The 19,592-nt window shown below is 50.0% G+C and overlaps 1 protein-coding gene across 7 annotated transcripts in view; it reads right to left on the reverse strand.

Moving 5' to 3' along the window:
- LOC135507561 (GRB2-associated-binding protein 1-like) overlaps positions 1-19,592 on the reverse strand; it is a 73,712-nt gene that overhangs the window by 10,172 nt on the left and 43,948 nt on the right. For 5 of the 7 annotated variants that reach the window (XM_064927075.1, XM_064927078.1, XM_064927076.1 and 2 more), the window contains exons 3-8: positions 12,869-12,997; positions 12,422-12,587; positions 9,312-9,528; positions 7,135-7,805; positions 5,809-5,903; positions 5,230-5,575 (exon numbers count right to left, since the gene is read on the reverse strand). In XM_064927075.1, the coding sequence (XP_064783147.1) occupies positions 5,230-5,575; positions 5,809-5,903; positions 7,135-7,805; positions 9,312-9,528; positions 12,422-12,587; positions 12,869-12,997 (1,624 nt within the window). The remainder of the gene's footprint in view (positions 1-5,229; positions 5,576-5,808; positions 5,904-7,134; positions 7,806-9,311; positions 9,529-12,421; positions 12,588-12,868; positions 12,998-19,592) is intronic. The other 2 variants (XM_064927079.1, XM_064927077.1) reach the window with 1 other exon arrangement.

Raw genomic sequence — 19,592 nt, forward strand, 5'->3', positions numbered from 1 at the left:
AGAGGAGGGTGGAGGAGGTGAGAGGGAGAGGACAGGCTAGTGGGCTAAACTAAAAGAGAAGGCTGAGAGGAGGGTGGAGGAGGTGAGAGGGAGAGGATAGGCTAGTGGGCTAAACTAAAAGAGAAGGCTGAGAGGAGGGTGGAGGAGGTGAGAGGGAGAGGATAGGCTAGTGGGCTAAACTAAAAGAGAAGGCTGAGAGGAGGGTGGAGGAGGTGAGCGGGAGAGGATAGGCTAGTGGGCTAAACTAAAAGAGAAGGCTGAGAGGAGGGTGGAGGAGGTGAGCGGGAGAGGATAGGCTAGTGGGCTAAACTAAAAGAGAAGGCTGAGAGGAGGGTGGAGGAGGTGAGAGGGAGAGGATAGGCTAGTGGGCTAAACTAAAAGAGAAGGCTGAGAGGAGGGTGGAGGAGGTGAGAGGGAGAGGATAGGCTAGTGGGCTAAACTAAAAGAGAAGGCTGAGAGGAGGGTGGAGGAGGTGAGAGGGAGAGGATAGGCTAGTGGGCTAAACTAAAAGAGAAGGCTGAGAGGAGGGTGGAGGAGGTGAGAGGGAGAGGGAGAGGATAGGCTAGTGGGCTAAACTAAAAGAGAAGGCTGAGAGGAGGGTGGAGGAGGTGAGAGGGAGAGGATAGGCTAGTGGGCTAAACTAAAAGAGAAGGCTGAGAGGAGGGTGGAGGAGGTGAGAGGGAGAGGATAGGCTAGTGGGCTAAACTAAAAGAGAAGGCTGAGAGGGCTGAGAGGAGGGTGGAGGAGGTGAGAGGGAGAGGATAGGCTAGTGGGCTAAACTAAAAGAGAAGGCTGAGAGGAGGGTGGAGGAGGTGAGAGGGAGAGGATAGGCTAGTGGGCTAAACTAAAAGAGAAGGCTGAGAGGAGGGTGGAGGAGGTGAGAGGGAGAGGATAGGCTAGTGGGCTAAACTAAAAGAGAAGTCGGAGGAGGTGAGAGGGAGAGGATAGGCTAGTGGGCTAAACTAAAAGAGAAGGCTGAGAGGAGGGTGGAGGAGGTGAGAGGGAGAGGACAGGCTAGTGGGCTAAACTAAAAGAGAAGGCTGAGAGGAGGGTGGAGGAGGTGAGAGGGAGAGGATAGGCTAGTGGGCTAAACTAAAAGAGAAGGCTGAGAGGAGGGTGGAGGAGGTGAGAGGGAGAGGATAGGCTAGTGGGCTAAACTAAAAGAGAAGGCTGAGAGGAGGGTGGAGGAGGTGAGAGGGAGAGGATAGGCTAGTGGGCTAAACTAAAAGAGAAGGCTGAGAGGGAGAGGATGGAGGGGCTAAACTAAAAGAGAAGGCTGAGAGGAGGGTGGAGGAGGAGAGGCTAGTGGGCTAAACTAAAAGAAGAAGGCTGAGAGGTGAGGGTGGAAACTAAAAGGAGGTGAGAGGGAGAGGATAGGCTAGTGGGCTAAACTAAAAGAGAAGGCTGAGAGGAGGGTGGAGGAGGTGAGAGGGAGAGGACAGGCTAGTGGGCTAAACTAAAAGAGAAGGCTGAGAGGAGGGTGGAGGAGGTGAGAGGGAGAGGATAGGCTAGTGGGCTAAACTAAAAGAGAAGGCTGAGAGGAGGGTGGAGGAGGTGAGAGGGAGAGGATAGGCTAGTGGGCTAAACTAAAAGAGAAGGCTGAGAGGAGGGTGGAGGAGGTGAGAGGGAGAGGATAGGCTAGTGGGCTAAACTAAAAGAGAAGGCTGAGAGGAGGGTGGAGGAGGTGAGAGGGAGAGGATAGGCTAGTGGGCTAAACTAAAAGAGAAGGCTGAGAGGAGGGTGGAGGAGGTGAGAGGGAGAGGATAGGCTAGTGGGCTAAACTAAAAGAGAAGGCTGAGAGGAGGGTGGAGGAGGTGAGAGGGAGAGGATAGGCTAGTGGGCTAAACTAAAAGAGAAGGCTGAGAGGAGGAGTGGAGGAGGTGAGAGGAGGGTGGGAGAGGATAGGCTAGTGGGCTAAACTAAAAGAGAAGGCTGAGAGGAGGGTGGAGGAGGTGAGCGGGAGAGGATAGGCTAGTGGGCTAAACTAAAAGAGAAGGCTGAGAGGAGGGTGGAGGAGGTGAGAGGGAGAGGATAGGCTAGTGGGCTAAACTAAAAGAGAAGGCTGAGAGGAGGGTGGAGGAGGTGAGAGGGAGAGGATAGGCTAGTGGGCTAAACTAAAAGAGAAGGCTGAGAGGAGGGTGGAGGAGGTGAGAGGGAGAGGATAGGCTAGTGGGCTAAACTAAAAGAGAAGGCTGAGAGGAGGGTGGAGGAGGTGAGAGGGAGAGGATAGGCTAGTGGGCTAAACTAAAAGAGAAGGCTGAGAGGAGGGTGGAGGAGGTGAGAGGGAGAGGATAGGCTAGTGGGCTAAACTAAAAGAGAAGGCTGAGAGGAGGAGGTGGAGGGAGAGGATAGGCTAGTGGGCTAAACTAAAAGAGAAGGCTGAGAGGAGGGTGGAGGAGGTGAGAGGGAGAGGATAGGCTAGTGGGCTAAACTAAAAGAGAAGGCTGAGAGGAGGGTGGAGGAGGTGAGAGGGAGAGGATAGGCTAGTGGGCTAAACTAAAAGAGAAGGCTGAGAGGAGGGTGGAGGAGGTGAGAGGGAGAGGATAGGCTAGTGGGCTAAACTAAAAGAGAAGGCTGAGAGGAGGGTGGAGGAGGTGAGAGGGAGAGGATAGGCTAGTGGGCTAAACTAAAAGAGAAGGCTGAGAGGAGGGTGGAGGAGGTGAGAGGGAGAGGATAGGCTAGTGGGCTAAACTAAAAGAGAAGGCTGAGAGGAGGGTGGAAGAGGTGAGAGGGAGAGGATAGGCTAGTGGGCTAAACTAAAAGAGAAGGCTGAGAGGAGGGTGGAGGAGGTGAGAGGGAGAGGACAGGCTAGTGGGCTAAACTAAAAGAGAAGGCTGAGAGGAGGGTGGAGGAGGTGAGAGGGAGAGGATAGGCTAGTGGGCTAAACTAAAAGAGAAGGCTGAGAGGAGGGTGGAGGAGGTGAGAGGGAGAGGATAGGCTAGTGGGCTAAACTAAAAGAGAAGGCTGAGAGGAGGGTGGAGGAGGTGAGAGGGAGAGGATAGGCTAGTGGGCTAAACTAAAAGAGAAGGCTGAGAGGAGGGTGGAAGGGTGAGAGGGAGAGGATAGGCTAGTGGGCTAAACTAAAAGAGAAGGCTGAGAGGAGGGTGGAGGAGGTGAGAGGGAGAGGATAGGCTAGTGGGCTAAACTAAAAGAGAAGGCTGAGAGGAGGGTGGAGGAGGTGAGAGGGAGAGGATAGGCTAGTGGGCTAAACTAAAAGAGAAGGCTGAGAGGAGGGTGGAGGAGGTGAGAGGGAGAGGATAGGCTAGTGGGCTAAACTAAAAGAGAAGGCTGAGAGGAGGGTGGAGGAGGTGAGAGGGAGAGGATAGGCTAGTGGGCTAAACTAAAAGAGAAGGCTGAGAGGAGGGTGGAGGAGGTGAGAGGGAGAGGATAGGCTAGTGGGCTAAACTAAAAGAGAAGGCTGAGAGGAGGGTGGAGGAGGTGAGAGGGAGAGGATAGCCTAGTGGGCTAAACTAAAAGAGAAGGCTGAGAGGAGGGTGGAGGAGGTGAGCGGGAGAGGATAGCTAGTGGGCTAAACTAAAAGAGAAGGCTGAGAGGAGGGTGGAGGAGGTGAGAGGGAGAGGACAGGCTAGTGGGCTAAACTAAAAGAGAAGGCTGAGAGGAGGGTGGAGGAGGTGAGAGGGAGAGGACAGGCTAGTGGGCTAAACTAAAAGAGAAGGCTGAGAGGAGGGTGGAGGAGGTGAGAGGGAGAGGATAGGCTAGTGGGCTAAACTAAAAGAGAAGGCTGAGAGGAGGGTGGAGGAGGTGAGAGGGTCAGAGGATAGGCTAGTGGGCTAAACTAAAAGAGAAGGCTGAGAGGAGAGGATGGCTAGTGGGCTAAACTAAAAGAGTGAGAGGAGGGTGGAGGAGGTGAGAGGGAGAGGACAGGCTAGTGGGCTAAACTAAAAGAGAAGGCTGAGAGGAGGGTGGAGGAGGTGAGAGGGAGAGGATAGGCTAGTGGGCTAAACTAAAAGAGAAGTCAGAGGAGGGTGAAGGAGGTGAGAGGGAGAGGATAGGCTAGTGGGCTAAACTAAAAGAGAAGTCAGAGGAGGGTGGAGGAGGTGAGAGGGAGAGGACAGGCTAGTGTGCTAAACTAAAATAGAAGGCTGAGAGGAGGGTAGAGGAGGTGAGAGGGAGAGGACAGGCTAGTGGGCTAAACTAAAAGAGAAGGCTGAGAGGAGGGTGGAGGGGGTGAGAGGGAGAGGATAGGCTAGTGGGCTAAACTAAAAGAGAAGGCTGAGAGGAGGGTGGAGGAGGTGAGAGGGAGAGGACAGGCTAGTGGGCTAAACTAAAAGAGAAGGCTGAGAGGAGGGTGGAGGAGGTGAGAGGGAGAGGATAGGCTAGTGGGCTAAACTAAAAGAGAAGTCAGAGGAGGGTGGAGGAGGTGAGAGGGAGAGGATAGGCTAGTGGGCTAAACTAAAAGAGAAGGCTGAGAGGAGGGTGGAGGAGGTGAGAGGGAGAGGATAGGCTAGTGGGCTAAACTAAAAGAGAAGGCTGAGAGGGTGGATGGAGGAGGTGAGAGGGAGAGGATAGGCTAGTGGGCTAAACTAAAAGAGAAGGCTGAGAGGAGGGTGGAAGAGGTGAGAGGGAGAGGATAGGCTAGTGGGCTAAACTAAAAGAGAAGGCTGAGAGGAGGGTGGAGGAGGTGAGAGGGAGAGGATAGGCTAGTGGGCTAAACTAAAAGAGAAGGCTGAGAGGAGGGTGGAGGAGGCTTTGTCTAGAACACTGCGTACATTGAGGAGAGGAGCAAAGGGTGAGCCTCAACAAGCTGCACTCCTGTCTGATGCCATACAGGAATTGTATAATGACACATTCTGAAGAGTTGTACTTAAGCAATAAGGCACCTCTGGGGCACTTAAGGGCTGTTCTTAAGTACGACGCAATGCAGAGTGCCTGGATACAGTCCTTAATCGTAGTATACGGTCTGATATACCACAGCTTTTAGCCAATCAGTATTCAGGGCTCGAACCACCCAGTTTATAATTCTACATAATGCAATGGTAATCTGCCTTTCATAACCATGAGCCAGCACATGTAAATGTGCGTGAGTTAGAGTTGAATGCCAGGATGTGGAGAGACGAGCAGTTGTGAAAACATCGATGCAACAGCAGATAAAGACAAACGTACCAAGATTCTCTCTCATTCAAAGACACACCCCTTCACCCCCATTCCCATTCACAGCCACACCCCTTCACCCCCCAGCCATCCACCCATCCTCCCTGCCCCCCTCACCTTTGCGGTCCGGTTTGAGGTTGCGGTCCACGGGCGGGGGCTGACAATCGCTGATGAGCATGGGCCTGCGGGGTGGGGTATTGGGGCTTGAGCGAAACCCCATGTGGGCCGGCGGGGGAACCTGCTTGCCCAGGGAGAACTCTAAGGTGCCCGGGCCCGGGGTCATGGGGACATAGTTGGGTTCCATGATGGGTTCACAGCCCGACAGGCTGCCTGAGCGGTGGTGGGACGGGGAGTTGGCGCTCATGGGTACGTAGTTCTGGTCAACTTCCTCCATGGACTGGCTGCCCACTGGCATCATGCCTTTGTTTTTCTGGAGGGGAGGGGGGGCAGAGAGGGAGGCAGGCTACATGAGGGCATAGACAAAAAGAACACACACACACACACACACACACACACACACACACACGAAAAGTAGTAAGAGCATACAATCTTCCCTTATCTTAATCTGCACCTTAGTACACTTCAAAACTCCATAGTCATAACAGTCCAATACTTGGAAGGATCAGTATCAATGTGAGAGGTCTTTTATGTTGATCGTTTTAAACTGATTCAGGAGCATGTCGTGTAAAGACTGACCAAGTAGCTGTTGAAGCTTTCGTTGAAGTCAAACGAGCAGCTCTTGTCAGAGGGAAACGTCCGAGGGATATCGTAACAGTCCTGGGAGCCCAAATCTGCAACAAACATGACAGAACATTTAAAACCAGTGTAAACACAACATAACCAACAGTATAGTAGTCTAGGTAGGGCTTACAGCAGTATGAATCAAAATGGAGTTAAATACTAAATAAAAAGGGAATATAAATGCAGCATTGGAACCACAGTAAGTGTTGAACAGGGAAGTCTGTCATCTCGGCACTAAGGCAGCTGGACTATAGTTGCCGTTCTTGCTCTGGTCATCATGTGTAACTTCACACTAATGGATTTCAGACAAACAGGATGATACGACTTGGAAGGTCGCCAGACTCTAAAGCCAAGGCAAGCAAAGCCTACTCTGGTACACAACGGACTAGACAAACGGGGAATCCCGGGACATTTGCAAAATGTCTTTGTGTTAGTTTAACAGACCCGTTTCATGTTAAATGATAGGAACAGACTTGGACCGGATGTAGCTGGGCATAATGTTTTATCTTGAACTTTAACCTCTGATGCTTTTTTAGTTGTGTAAATGATTGCCCTTCAACAAGTAGGCAATCAAGAGTTGTAGACTTACCAGACTTACCAATTTGTAAGTCGCTCTGGATAAGAGCGTCTGCCAAATGCCTTAAATGTAATGTAATGTAATGCAAGTAAAATATTATTATATTTTTTTTGGGGGGGGATTACCAGAGGCCACCACCAGAGGGGGTGATGAGGAGAGGGCCTCAGTGTTTCTCTATTGCTAGTCGAGAAAATGGGTTGGGAGCATCGACTGTACATAGAGGTTGGGACTGAGGCACCAAACTGTTTTCTCCTAAACTCTGAAGTATGTGTTGTCTGTCTGCATGGTAACCGAACACCACTAATACTGCTACACCAGATGTCCTTGGAGGCAAGGCAGTCTTCAGCTGTGAAAAAGTATTTGTAATTATCCATTCAAAAACACATCTGTCGCGTCAAGATAATTATCCTGGAGGATTAGACACTTGCTTTGCGCTGCAGATGATAGTGTTGGCTGACAACAGCACACACCAGCCATGTGTCGTTATGAACATCCTGTCGTTGCTAGCTAGCGTATTTAGCCTTTATAATGATGCACACATATATCACTTAGCCTCATGATTAGTGAAAGGATGTGGTACCCTGTCACTTAGCAAAAAGTGAGAGTGAAATGGAATGCTTGTGATCAATTACATATATTTCTCATCTATTTGACAGGACTAATAAATCAGGAACAATGAATCAAGATCAATCAATGAGCCATACCTTTCCTGAGGCGTGATGAGTCCATAGTGCCGATGGTGTTGCTCCTCAGGGCCTTGTTCCCCGCGCTGGTGGGCACACAGTAGTTCCCGTCAGTCTCCGACATGGAGCGCGGCACGCAGTACGTGTCCGTGGGCGAGCGCTCCGCGGGGGGCGGCGGGTGCCCCGGGGTCAGGGAGCTGAGGGAAGGTTTGGGGGGCCGGGGCGGAGGCATCCCATCCCCACCCTCAGACCCACCACTCGCTGGACCTCGAGGCACCTGATAGGTACAGTTACTGCCTGGTGTGGGAGGAATGTCATAGCTCACCGACAGGTTCCTCATCTGAGTCTCCATGGAGGGCTTCCGCGAGGGCGTGTTGAAGACATAGAGCTCCGGGGCGTCGCCGTCGACCGGGACGGGGGGCGAGGAGGCGGAGGCCGACTTGGGAAGGAGCACAGTGTCCTGGGAGTAGGAACGGGGGAGGTGGTAGAGGCTGGAGGAGAGGTCGCCTCCGCGGGAAGGCGGAGAGTCATAGATGGAGGAGGCGGAGGAGGGGTGAGGGGGCAGGACAGAGGAGAAGAAGCCGTTGGCGTGCTTAGAGGAGGAGCTAGTGGAGGTTGGCGTGCGGTGGGCGGGGACGTTGTCGTTTAGGTCCGTCTCTGACGAGGTTGACTTGGAACACTCGGCGTGGGCTCTATGGCGACGGCACAGATATATAAACATCAGAAGGCTGAATGGCGTGTGAACATTCCACACACACTTCAACATAGATTAGTGATATGGGTTACAGCAACAGAACCACCAATAACTCCTATTGAGGCCCACTGGATATGTTGTTGAACAGATCTTATTGAGTTGTAGCTTCAGTATAATGATCCATGTTTCATCCTGTGGATCGTTTCAAAACATGCAGGATCAAACACTGCATTGCCAAAGGTCTATTTACATATTAAGCTATTCTAGATCATTCCTCACTTCCCTGTGAGAACAGCCAGGTGCTGCATTTTGGATTCATGATCACTTCTCAAACACATCAATCCCAGAGGTAAGTGCTGGGTTAGTTTTGTGTGTATTTACAGTGTGTGTGTGTATGTGTGTGTCTACATGTATATGTGCATGTTTATGAACCTGTGTGTATGCATGCATGTGTGTGTCACTCCACACTAGACAGGCTGCTCCAGACTCACTGATTAACCTGGGGAGGAGAAGGAGCCCCTTTGCTCTCACACTCCTCCAGGAGGAGGTACTCCTGGGGGAGAGGAGTCACAGAGCTACACCACCACACACAGAGAGGAGGAGGAGAACCACATCAACAAGAGAGAAGAGGCACTGAAATATGGACAACATATAGAGACAATACAAGAGACCTACTAAAGCACACAACCTACTAAAGCACGAGAGGAGAGCGCGGGGAGGAGCGCGAGAGAGGGCGGGGAGGAGAGCGAGAGAGGGCGGGGGGAGGAGAGCGAGAGAGGGCGGCGGAGTGGGAGAGCGAGAGAGGGCGGGGAGGGGGGGGGTCGAGCGAGAGAGGGCGGGGGGGGGGGGGTCGAGCGAGAGAGGGCGGGGGAGGGGGGTTCGAGCAAGAGGGCGGGGGGGGGGGGGGGAGAGCAAGAGGGCGGGGAGGGGTCGAGCAAGAGGGCGGGGGAGGGGGGGTCGAGCAAGAGGGCGGGGGAGGGGGGGTCGAGCAAGAGGGCGGGGGGAGGGGGGTCGAGCAAGAGGGCGGGGGAGGGGGTCGAGCAAGAGGGCGGGGGGAGGGGGTCGAGCAAGAGGGCGGGGGAGGGGGTCGAGCAAGAGGGCGGGGGGGGGGGTCGAGCAAGAGGGCGGGGGGGAGGGGGTCGAGCAAGAGGGCGGGGGAGGGGGTCGAGCAAGAGGGCGGGGGAGGGGGCCGAGCAAGAGGGCGGGGGAGGGGGTCGAGCAAGAGGGCGGGGGAGGGGGTCGAGCAAGAGGGCGGGGGAGGGGGTCGAGCAAGAGGGCGGGGGAGGGGTCGAGCAAGAGGGCGGGGGGAGCAGTGCGGGGTGAGGCTAAAGACACCATACTTCATATAAAATAAAATAAACGAGAGTGACAAACCTAAAGTACATTCTAACTGGAGACAGATGGAGATGAGATGTCAGAGAAACACAGAGGGAAATGTCACAACACCTCTCCACTCTGTACTGATGGCAGCGCTGCCGTGTCACATCATGGACCCCACACCCACCTGTTTGGCTCTGGCTTCTTGCTCTCACAGTTGACCAGCCACAGGTAGTCCTGGGGTTCGTCCAGGCTGGACTCCGAGTCCAGGTGGCGCACGCTGACCGGCTGGTAGGGAGGGGGCACGTTGGTCAGCATGGCCGGAGGACCCCCCAGGCCAGGGTGAGGGGGCGTGTCCACCACAGAGCCACCGCTGGCCGCTTGGTGGGCAGCCTTTGCAGCTTCTGTGGGGAAAAAAGAGGGGGGAGGGAGGGAGAAGAGGGGAGACCGTCAGAACATCTGTGCATTGTACACCGGAGTTAGAATGTTGAGAATGCTGCCATGCACAACAGTTATTTCCGAAACGTACATGTTCTGTTGTGATATTATGGTGTTTGTATGGTTAGATTTCTGAGTTGTTTGTGTACAGAAAACAGTATAATGTTCTATAAAAGCACTACAGAGTAGTGGGAATTGTATACCGAACACATGACTGAGATACCGCAAGATACATCAGTACAAAACAGGCGATGAGTCAGACTTGAAGGACACATTGTACGTACACAGGCATGCATGCGCATTCACACACACACACACGTATGTGAACCACGCAAACACCGACTTTCACTAGACTGTCAAGTCTTCACAATCAATGATTACGCATGAGAAGTACAACCATGAAATTAAAAATGTAGCATTACATGTACATTACAGTTTGATGGGATCTACTGAGGAAAATATAACAAACCCAAATGCTTCCTTTCTTCCTACAGCTGTTGTATCTGCCAATGTTATTCACACCATTAATACTCAGCTATATTTTTATCCAAATCTATGTTTTGCCTTTCGAATCCCAACCATGGCCAGACAGCATTTCCTCAAGGTCTGTGTGGAGACGACTGTGCTTGGTTGGGCTCTATTCATAACATATTCTCTGCCTGTATTACTCCCCACCTACACTTCTCAGTGTACGCACACAGTCTTTGAGTGGCTCCCTAAGTGCTCAAGCTCAAGGATGCGCACCCTGAGATGACAGCTGCTCTCTGAATCTTTACTCTCTCCCTCTCGTCCCATCCCGCTCTTCCTCTCCTCCACTGTTCTCTCTTGTACACCCTCTCGCTCAATCGCGCCCCAATCAGTCACTATTCTCCTGCTCTATCCTGTGCACTCTCCTTCTCGCCCTCAATCACTCCCTATACATTGCATCCCTTCATCTCTCAGCCTCTTCTCCCTATTCCCCTCTTCAGTTCTCTCCCCTCCTACTCTCACTACTATACTGCTTTATACACTATCACTCACTCTCTCCATCCCCTTGTTTGCCTGTCTTATGTGCTGATTCACCCAGGCAGCAGGAAAATCCCTTTCCTCCTTAATCTCCCCCTCCCACACCTCTGGGCTCCAGCCCTGCTGCTCCAGCCTCCTCCACTCGCTGACATTTCCCCTGCCACGGTGCACCTTCGCCTGGGCGCGGGAGTGGGCTGAACTGTCCCCTCTTTGTTTGTGCTGTATGATCAGCGAGCGAGACTTCGCGAGGCACAGAGAGCAGTAGCCAAGGCAACATGAGAGCCACACCGCTCGACCACAGAAATCTGCATGGGTATTAAGACAAACTTGCTGCTTGAAACCATAATAAACTCAACATTCCAAAATGGCCCCATAGATACGTTGTGGTTGAAGTTACACTAGAGCAGGGAGGGTAGGATACAGCCACAACACTGAGGAAGGAGTGAAGCTGACCTTGTTGGATACATGGTCGCCCCGTTGTCATAGATGTAGTGGGTACTGCTGATATCATAGTCCAGGTCATTTCTCCTCAACTAGGGCCTCTAACATTCTGATTAAACCCACATGCATTACAATAGTGAGTTTAGATTATAGGGTCCATTTCTGCAACTCAACCACGGCCTAAAATTAACATGCACCAGCTGCAAAATGCAGGTAGATTTTGGCATTGGTTTTGTTTCCTAGCTAGTAAATGAATCGCACAAAGTCAAAGAACTACGAATCATATATAGCCTATACAACCTCTGCTGTAACACTGCCTGGGCTGGAGGCTGTGCGCACCTGAAGAGTGAAAGATTCATTTTTAGAAGCGCTACGCACAGGCATAAACAGTCTAATTTACAGAAAAATGTCAGTCTACTGATGTGAGACCTTGTCCTTGTGTTTTTTGGCTATTTACATTGTTTTGTTCACAAGCTAGGTTGTTTTTCTATGTTTGGGTTTCAACAGCTAGAGAGGACATGACACTCTCTTACTAGTCAGACTCTCTCACAGGCACAAACATGAAGACTGGATTTGCGTTTCCACGGTAACCCCCGCTCTTAAAGGGACAGGTTAACATCGGTGATAGTTTGGTTAAAAATTGATTTAAATTTACCACATTACTTCTTACTAGTAATAAATGTATTGTTTTAGTAAACATTACAAAGGATGCTCATCCGTTTTGAGTGGCTGGTATATTTTTCAATATAAAAAAAATAGAGGTAATTTTAGGCCCTGAACTCGACAGTACCTCCCATGTCAGCTGAGAGGGAAGTTCAGGTCCGGAGGCAACTGTATGTGGCCCCCTGATGACGGTGGGAATGGACGTAGACAGAGGAACTCTAAATAAACCACAATTCTGGTTTGGCGGGCCCCACCCACTCGCTTTTCCCTGAGTAAGCGCGTGTGTGCGAATGAAGTTACGAATGTGAGAGAACAAATGAGAGGGAGAACATAGGACTGACAGAAAGACAGCGAGAGAAAACAAATGAGCAACTGAGAAAGGGAGAACAATAAAGGTAGAGAAGGAGAGAAAGTGGCAGTGGGGTTCAGCTTAGGGAGGGGGGGGGACACAATGCTTTAATTATACAGTACAGGGAAACATGTGGTAACGTGAACCCACCTGAAGACACGGCTCATTAGGCCTCATTAAGCCTGTGCTGGAAACAAAGGCCGCTTGGCACACAGTGTCCAAACCTACACTACACCAGGATATGATCATTATCTGAGAATAATACATGTGGGGAAAGTCTACCGTTTCCTCATGCAGATCACTGTTCTGTTGCATTTCTGCCTTTCTCTCACTGTATAGACACATCTCAGAGTTCCTCTCGTGTGTGCGTGCCTGCGCAGGGATGTGTGGCGCATCATTACCGTCGTCCGTGGGGTTGAAGCCGCAGATGTCACAGATGTAGCGGACCCACTTGTTCATGTCGTCCTCCGTGTCGGCCACCAGGTAGAAGACGCGGTCGATGGTCTTGATGTCGAAGATGAAGCTGTGCTCCAGGTCCTTCTTGTTAAACGTGAGCCCTGCGTCCACCTGTGGAGGCACGTAGCTGTAGCATTACCAACCACATAACAGTAGGGCTTAGCATTAGCATAACAAACAATGGGGGTAACGAGATCCGTTGTAGCCACAGTAGCAATAAGCCACAGTCAATGTCATTACTGTTATAACTGCCTTTTAGCTAGTGGTACTGTAGCATTACTAGGACCGTTAGTTTTCCCCGATCACGTGACCTGACAAAAAACGTATTACATAACTAGGGTCAAGATGAACAAACTCCGGGCCCTAATCAGCCGTAATAAGTTGTGTTTCACCTGTTCACACAGGTTGAGGTCGATCACGCGGATGGGCTTCTTGGCGTGATCATTCTTGTAGTACTCCAGCACGTCTGGGTCGCCCGAGAGACGGCCGCTGCGGAGAACAAACCACCGCTTCTTCCATGCCTGCAGAGAGACGGGAGACATTTTAATGTTGACGACCTGTTCACATATCATCCCTTACTTAAACATTCCACAGTACACCCCTAAAACCTCCCCCACTCCCTCTTGAAAAGCTTAACAAACCCCTGAAGACTTCACAACAACCCACATTTTTGGGCATGGCCTTGTCCTAGAGTGGCTCAGGGGACGAGAGAAGAGCGAGAGAGAGAGAGAAAGAGGGACAGAGAGAGACGGACCGAGAGAGAAAGGTCACTCTGTTCGCTCATACGGCTCCATTCCTGGCTGACCAAAGGCTGGACAGGGGCTTTGTTTTTCCACCCTGGCCTCTCTGTGTGCTTCTTTCTAACTCTCCCTCTAGCTATCCCTCCCTCTCTATCGCTCTTTCCTCTGGTCCTGTAAGCCACACAAGGACAGGCCTGTGTTCAAAATTCACCCACTCTCCCCCTCTTCTTATAACCCAATCCATCCCTCTACAGCCTCTCTATCTCTCTCCTCTGAGCCCCACTAGGACAGACATGCCAGAACTGTGTCGGGAACACCCAGAGCCAACAGTCACTACAGACAGACATAGTTTGGTCTGGTTAGGTCTAGTAGCCCGACCGCGGAAGAGCACAACCAACCACTCTAAAAAGGGCCACAGGCAATTGGGATTTTACAATAGGATTTGTCTATGAGACACAAGGTTTCGTACGAAATGGCACCTTACTCCCTATATAGTGCCAAACTTTTAACCAGGGCCTATAGGGAAATAGGGTTCCATTTGGTACACAACCACAGAGCTTCCAAGGCAGATAGAGTGTAAACACAGGGCACAAGGCCCAGACAATGGGATATAGCATAGAAAAATGATCCAAATAGAAACCCATTCTATTTCTATGGCAGACTTAAGGCTGTGGGATGGATAGGGTTGACAATGTGGAATGGTTTAGTTTTAGTTGCTCAAAGGCACTAAGAATAAACCCCGGGTGTCAGTGACCGTCAGGCACTACCATCCGAACGTCAGTCAGAGGAGGGAACGAGACAGAACCAAGTGAGATGCCTAAACAGGAGTCTGCTCTCTAATGCTTTTATTTTTACAAATGAGGACCGGCCCGTCTAGATGTCTTGCCACCTAAACTGTGTAGCTTAAATTTATAAAGGTGGTTAACTTGTTCAATGAAACCTGCTCCCTGAACTAGGAGAAGCTAACTCAAGGATAAGAGTGGCTAAAAAGCACACGATGAAAACAAACTGTGGCTAATTGCGATGAGCCACCAACTCTGATTCGCTGAGTCACTTATGCTAAGCTTGATTTTTTTGGAACGATTCATTCCCGGATTGCAGCTTTAATTGTGCTTAATCACTCCACTTCAGGTTGAGCAATATAGACTCTGCCTATCAATGCACACTTGATAGAGGTATTGAATATTGAACAGTGAAATTGGATACAAAAGATGACATAACAGAACACAAATGCTATTCATGGAATATCAAACAAGGAGGGGAAACCAAACCAGTAGAAAAACAACTCCCCTTGGAGATCAGAGCCCTGGCCTCACCCGAGCACAGCCAGCAACGGCCTGTGAGGAATGCAAACTAAAAGCTTTGTTGTTGTTTTTTCGGGTTAAGATTTTAACCGGATTAACAATGCGGTGTGTTTTTTTCGCCCTCCCTTCAATTGTTTTTCCATCCACAGAGTTCCCTTTGTTAGCGGGCCAAGCTCCGGGTAGGGACGAACAGCCAGGAGGAGAGGAGAGAGAACTCCGGGTGGGAAGAGCATCGTCCTGCTGTCCTACTCTGTCAACAGGAGAGTCGACCCTGGAGAAATAAACAGGCTGGCTGAAGGAGGAACTTTACATGGGCGAGCGGGCACGCGCACACGCGCGCACACACACGTATGCAGCCGTGCACGGCAGACACGCAAACACAGAGAAATGCACGTTCACACACACACTTCAAAATTCTAATAGACCTACATTCATGGCACAACACTGCAAAAAACCCTAACACTCCTTACAGCCATGAAGTAAACATGCCGGCGCAGGGTTCAAGAGGTCTGCTTGACCCCGCCCTGCTCCCACACAGTATGCTCCACAAGAAACTCTGCCCTAAAATATCTACATTTAACAATCACTGTTTATTCAACCATAAAACATGAACAACCAAAAACAGCCTCTAGATATCAATACACAGAGCAATAAACTCTGTCTGTATAGAACTGGTCCTGTCCATCATGAACTGCAGCCTAACCTAACCAGCACACATTAGCATGTTGTTGTTGTGCTGCTCTGTTGCGGTCATAGAAAAGAGGGCGACCTCTCTCTGGTACTTGACAAAGCACTCTGGGCTCAGGTTACCCTGTAGGGACACAGACAGGGCCATGGGGTGAGGTTACACTGGGGGGAGAGAAAGAGCGAGAGGTTAGGCCAGGCCTGGGTCGTGTTCATTTTTGCTAAGAATTTCTTATTGGACAAGCTCAGGTAGTCCCTTCCCGTTTCAGTACTTTTTATACCGTTTGGTGCCGAATGAAAACAACCCTGGTTTAAACAGACATGGAGACATTTGACAGATGCTTATCCAGAGCAACTTACAGGAGCAATTATGATTAAGTGCCTTGCTCAAAGGCACATCGAAAGATCTTTCACCTAGTTGGCTTGGGGATTCGAACCAGAGACCTTTCAGTTACGAGCCCAACGCTCTTAGCCACTAGGCTACCTGCCACTCTGCTGCTGTCCATAGTACCAGCTGGTCTGACTAGTTTCAAAGGTGCTGGTTAAGAGCTTGTTGAAGAAGCCTCGTTTGAGTGGTGTTTCATTGCAGCTTCAACACGGAGTGAGTTTTGCAAGCCTACTTGATTCATGGGTGCTTTTCCCATATTAGCATGATAGTAGACAGTGTGTAGTGGTGCGAGGAAAACGGTCAGGGATGGAGAGCTGTGTGAGAACATGCGCAATGAGAATCACTCTCAAAAGCTCTTTCTCCACCGACCCACACCCCCCATGTGGCCATTCCATTCAGCACACCTCGACTCTAGTTAACACTTAGCTAACCTGGTCCCTCTCTAAACCCCTGCCAGGTTCCTATCCAGTGAAACGGCACGCAACCAGAAATGCCATTGGTGTCTCCAGCCAGACAGCCAATGGCATCTCGCTGACACATACTTTCTATTGTCAGTGGAAAACAGGCCAAAAAGCTCTTCACAACAACCACACATGACAGTGAGTGATGCACACAGTAGCTGAATAGCAGCACTGTTAGACAGTAACTGTCCACAGACCTAGCATGGTTCCAGATCAGTTTGTGTTGTCTTGCCAACTCTTATGGCCCTTGTGACAATTACCATGAGATGGCAAGACAGCACAAACAGATCTGGAACCAGGCCAGCACAGACCTACCGTGTGCTATCGATCCTGAAAAGGCCAGCAGTGGCAATGAAGACTCTAGCAGTGCTGAACCCCTGTTACTGTCCTCTCTTCCATTGTAGTCAATGAGGCACAGAACAGTCAATAATCCAATAGTCCCCAAACTGATCTGAGAGCAGTCGTTACTGGTCACAGAACACAGCTAATCCAGGTTGATCTACTTCACAAGGCCCAAGACGATAGAGTAGATCTCAACTGATCACAAATCAGTCCTTACATACCAACCAACCAAACAATCCAAGTAGTAACCAAGTGTGTGTTGACTCCTCACTGTCCGGGGGAGTGGAGTGGGACGGGGTGTGACAAGACAGAGAAGCCCCTGGTGCAGCAGCTGTCCCCCCCCTCCTCCCTCTCCCCAAGCGCCCTCCCCTGCCCTCTGATAGGGTGTGATGCAGGAAGAGACCCCTGTGCCCGCTCCAGCCTCCAGCCAGACAAGAGACACCATTGAGGGGATGACCGGGAGGGCTGGATGGGGGAATGCCATCCAAGTGGAGTCACACTGTTGCCATCAGGGCCCCACTGACCCAGAGACAAAGACAGAGAGGAGAGGGGGGAGAGAGATGGAGTGTCCGAGAGGGAGATGGATGAACAGTAGAGAGAAGAGAGAAAGGAGGAAGACAAGAGTGAGTGAGAATGAAGGAAAGAGGGAGCGAGAAAGCTAATACAATATACTTGAAGCACTTTACCACATTGGGGGTTTCTCCCCCATTGAAGACTGGTTATGGGGTGTGGTGGGTGAATCAGAGTGACAGGGACAGACGTTAGGGAAGGGGGTAACAGTGGGTGGGGCACGGGGCCCTCAACCGCCACATTCCTGGCTATGGCCTTGGTCCTGCCCTCCTATCCAGAGAACAGTGGCCTTTGTTGGGCTTGACTTTATCAAGCTGCCCCCTGGAATATCTGGAGCTCCAGGGCTTGAACCTTCTGCCTGATAGATAGGGGCCACAAGGGGCCCAGAGTTTTAGAGATTCCCAACTACCTAATCGTCTGCCCGTTCATATGTATTTACATACTTGAGTCTTGACATATCTACTGCTGTACATATGATGTAGTAGATCTTGTGTAAATTCATGCAGTGCTATTTGGTTGTTAATTGGATTCGTGCTGATATTTCTTGATTTCCAGTGTAACATTTTTTGTTTGTTTACTATGACATTTTACTGCATTGTTAGGAGCTAGTAAACAATTCTCTGCATCTGCTACATCAGCTAAATTGTGTACGCGACCATTAATCAATTGATTTGATTACTGTACCAACACTGACATACTGGGAAGTTGAAAACAATACCAACCCATCATACAGCATGATGTAGTCTAGCGTCTGGTTTATTATAGTGATCCACACGGACCCCGATTAAAACCACTCCTGTACTTAGTGTAGTGTATAATGTGTATAATGGATAATCTTCTTTAAAAGCTATTTAAAGTAGTCCAGGCGTGGGCTTAATCTCTGTGCAACCGCCCTCGACTGTTCTAACATACTAACTAACGTCTATTACATAGTCTAACTGTGGCACCTCTCATAATAAACAACCAAATGATGTAATAGTGAAAGTGAACATTCCAGAAGGATAAGCGCACCAGCTGGTTGGGGAGTTCCACCGGGCTCTAATCCCAATCAAAGAATGTTCGGGAAGGGGAAGAGACGAGAAGAATGGGACATTATGCCGCCATTGAGGACAGTGATTAATGACAAGCTCCGGTACTGTAGCTAGAAATGAGGCCAGACAGCTGGAGGAGCTGGCTGGTGTTTAACAACCGCGAGACGGCAGCACCTTGGAGTAGGACTGCTGGCGATCTAGGATCAGTTTCACCTTTTAGATAGACAGGCCAGACCTGGATCCTCGATCAGCGTTCCTACTTTGAGATACTATGTGAATATGGGCCCAGCAACATAATATTCAATATATTCTTTATCATTGCTAATTACATAGTAGCTTCTTCCTGCACTTATGAGGGCTAATTCTATTGCAATTAAAAAGTTGCTAATGCACCTGAATAGCCTTTAAGAGCACAGATGGCTACGGATGGTCCTCCAGGGTAGATAAATGGCACACTTAAGCACATCCATATACTCTACATATCTGATGGCTTGAGAGTTAAAGCTAGAATCCTTAATTGCGCTACTATCATTTTTGGTCTTATAAATTAATGATATATGCCCATCAACTTAGTTCAACTGTCATAACCCATCAGCACCCAAAATATCAGCTTGTTTTTCTCCAATGTTTGTTAACTAAGTAAATGTAAACAAACAAGCCTCAAAACATGGTTAAAACTATCATTTTGATATCATGGCTGGTCGGTCTATGAATGAGACTAGTTCTATTTCTTTAGGTCCATTCCTTAACAAAACAGAGGCGGGTGGAGGCTTTATTGTTTCAAACAAATAGTTCAACTTTAAGCAAGGCAGGCCTTGGGCTTTTTGGGATGCCTGCCACAGTAGCATTTGGAGCAAAAGAGAGAACCGTCAATTGAATATATAGGACGGTGTTGTTCCTAGGATACCAGCGCCAGCGACTGACTAGCAGGCGAAAGGTGACACTGAAGTCATTTGTAAGTGTGAAATGGGCCTTGGCTCGTGTGCCAACGGGGGCTAATGTGGCACAGCATGTGCCCTGCTGGACCAATGGGCTGGAACAAGGCGTGCAGTCCGTTTGGAGCAACAACAGGAGCCACTAACCACTACTAACCATAAGCTGTTGGGTTGGTCCTAATAGTGGAAACTGACAGTGTTTGGTTGGACATGTCAGGGATTTAGCCATGGTGCTAGTCTTGCGGGGGAAATGAGCTGTTACAGCCAACTTTAGCTTGGTTACTTCTTCATAAAGGACCTACCTGCACATTGAACAGATATTCCCACATTGAGCCAGGTGGGGTGGTGAATGGTTCAGGGGGTGTGTTACGATGTCAGCAGCTCAACAAGGAGTACCACAGATTAGCCTCGTAATCAACTGACTCACCCAGGCATGAGCCAAGAGATACACACAAAGAAGAGCGAAAACAAACTTGGCACTGGAATCGGATATGCACTACAGTAAACCAGGAAATTAACTTGAAGGGTTTAATCTGTCTTGATAAGTGTAGCGAACCAACGTAACACCACGAGACTAATCATAACCCACTGACTGACTGGGTTACATAACTGATCACAGAGGTTACTGGGGCCGTTTGTGTAGGAATTCGTGACCAGAGCC

The sequence above is a fragment of the Oncorhynchus masou genome, chromosome 21 (genome assembly GCF_036934945.1).
Source record: "Oncorhynchus masou masou isolate Uvic2021 chromosome 21, UVic_Omas_1.1, whole genome shotgun sequence".
Lineage (NCBI taxonomy): Eukaryota > Metazoa > Chordata > Actinopteri > Salmoniformes > Salmonidae > Oncorhynchus > Oncorhynchus masou.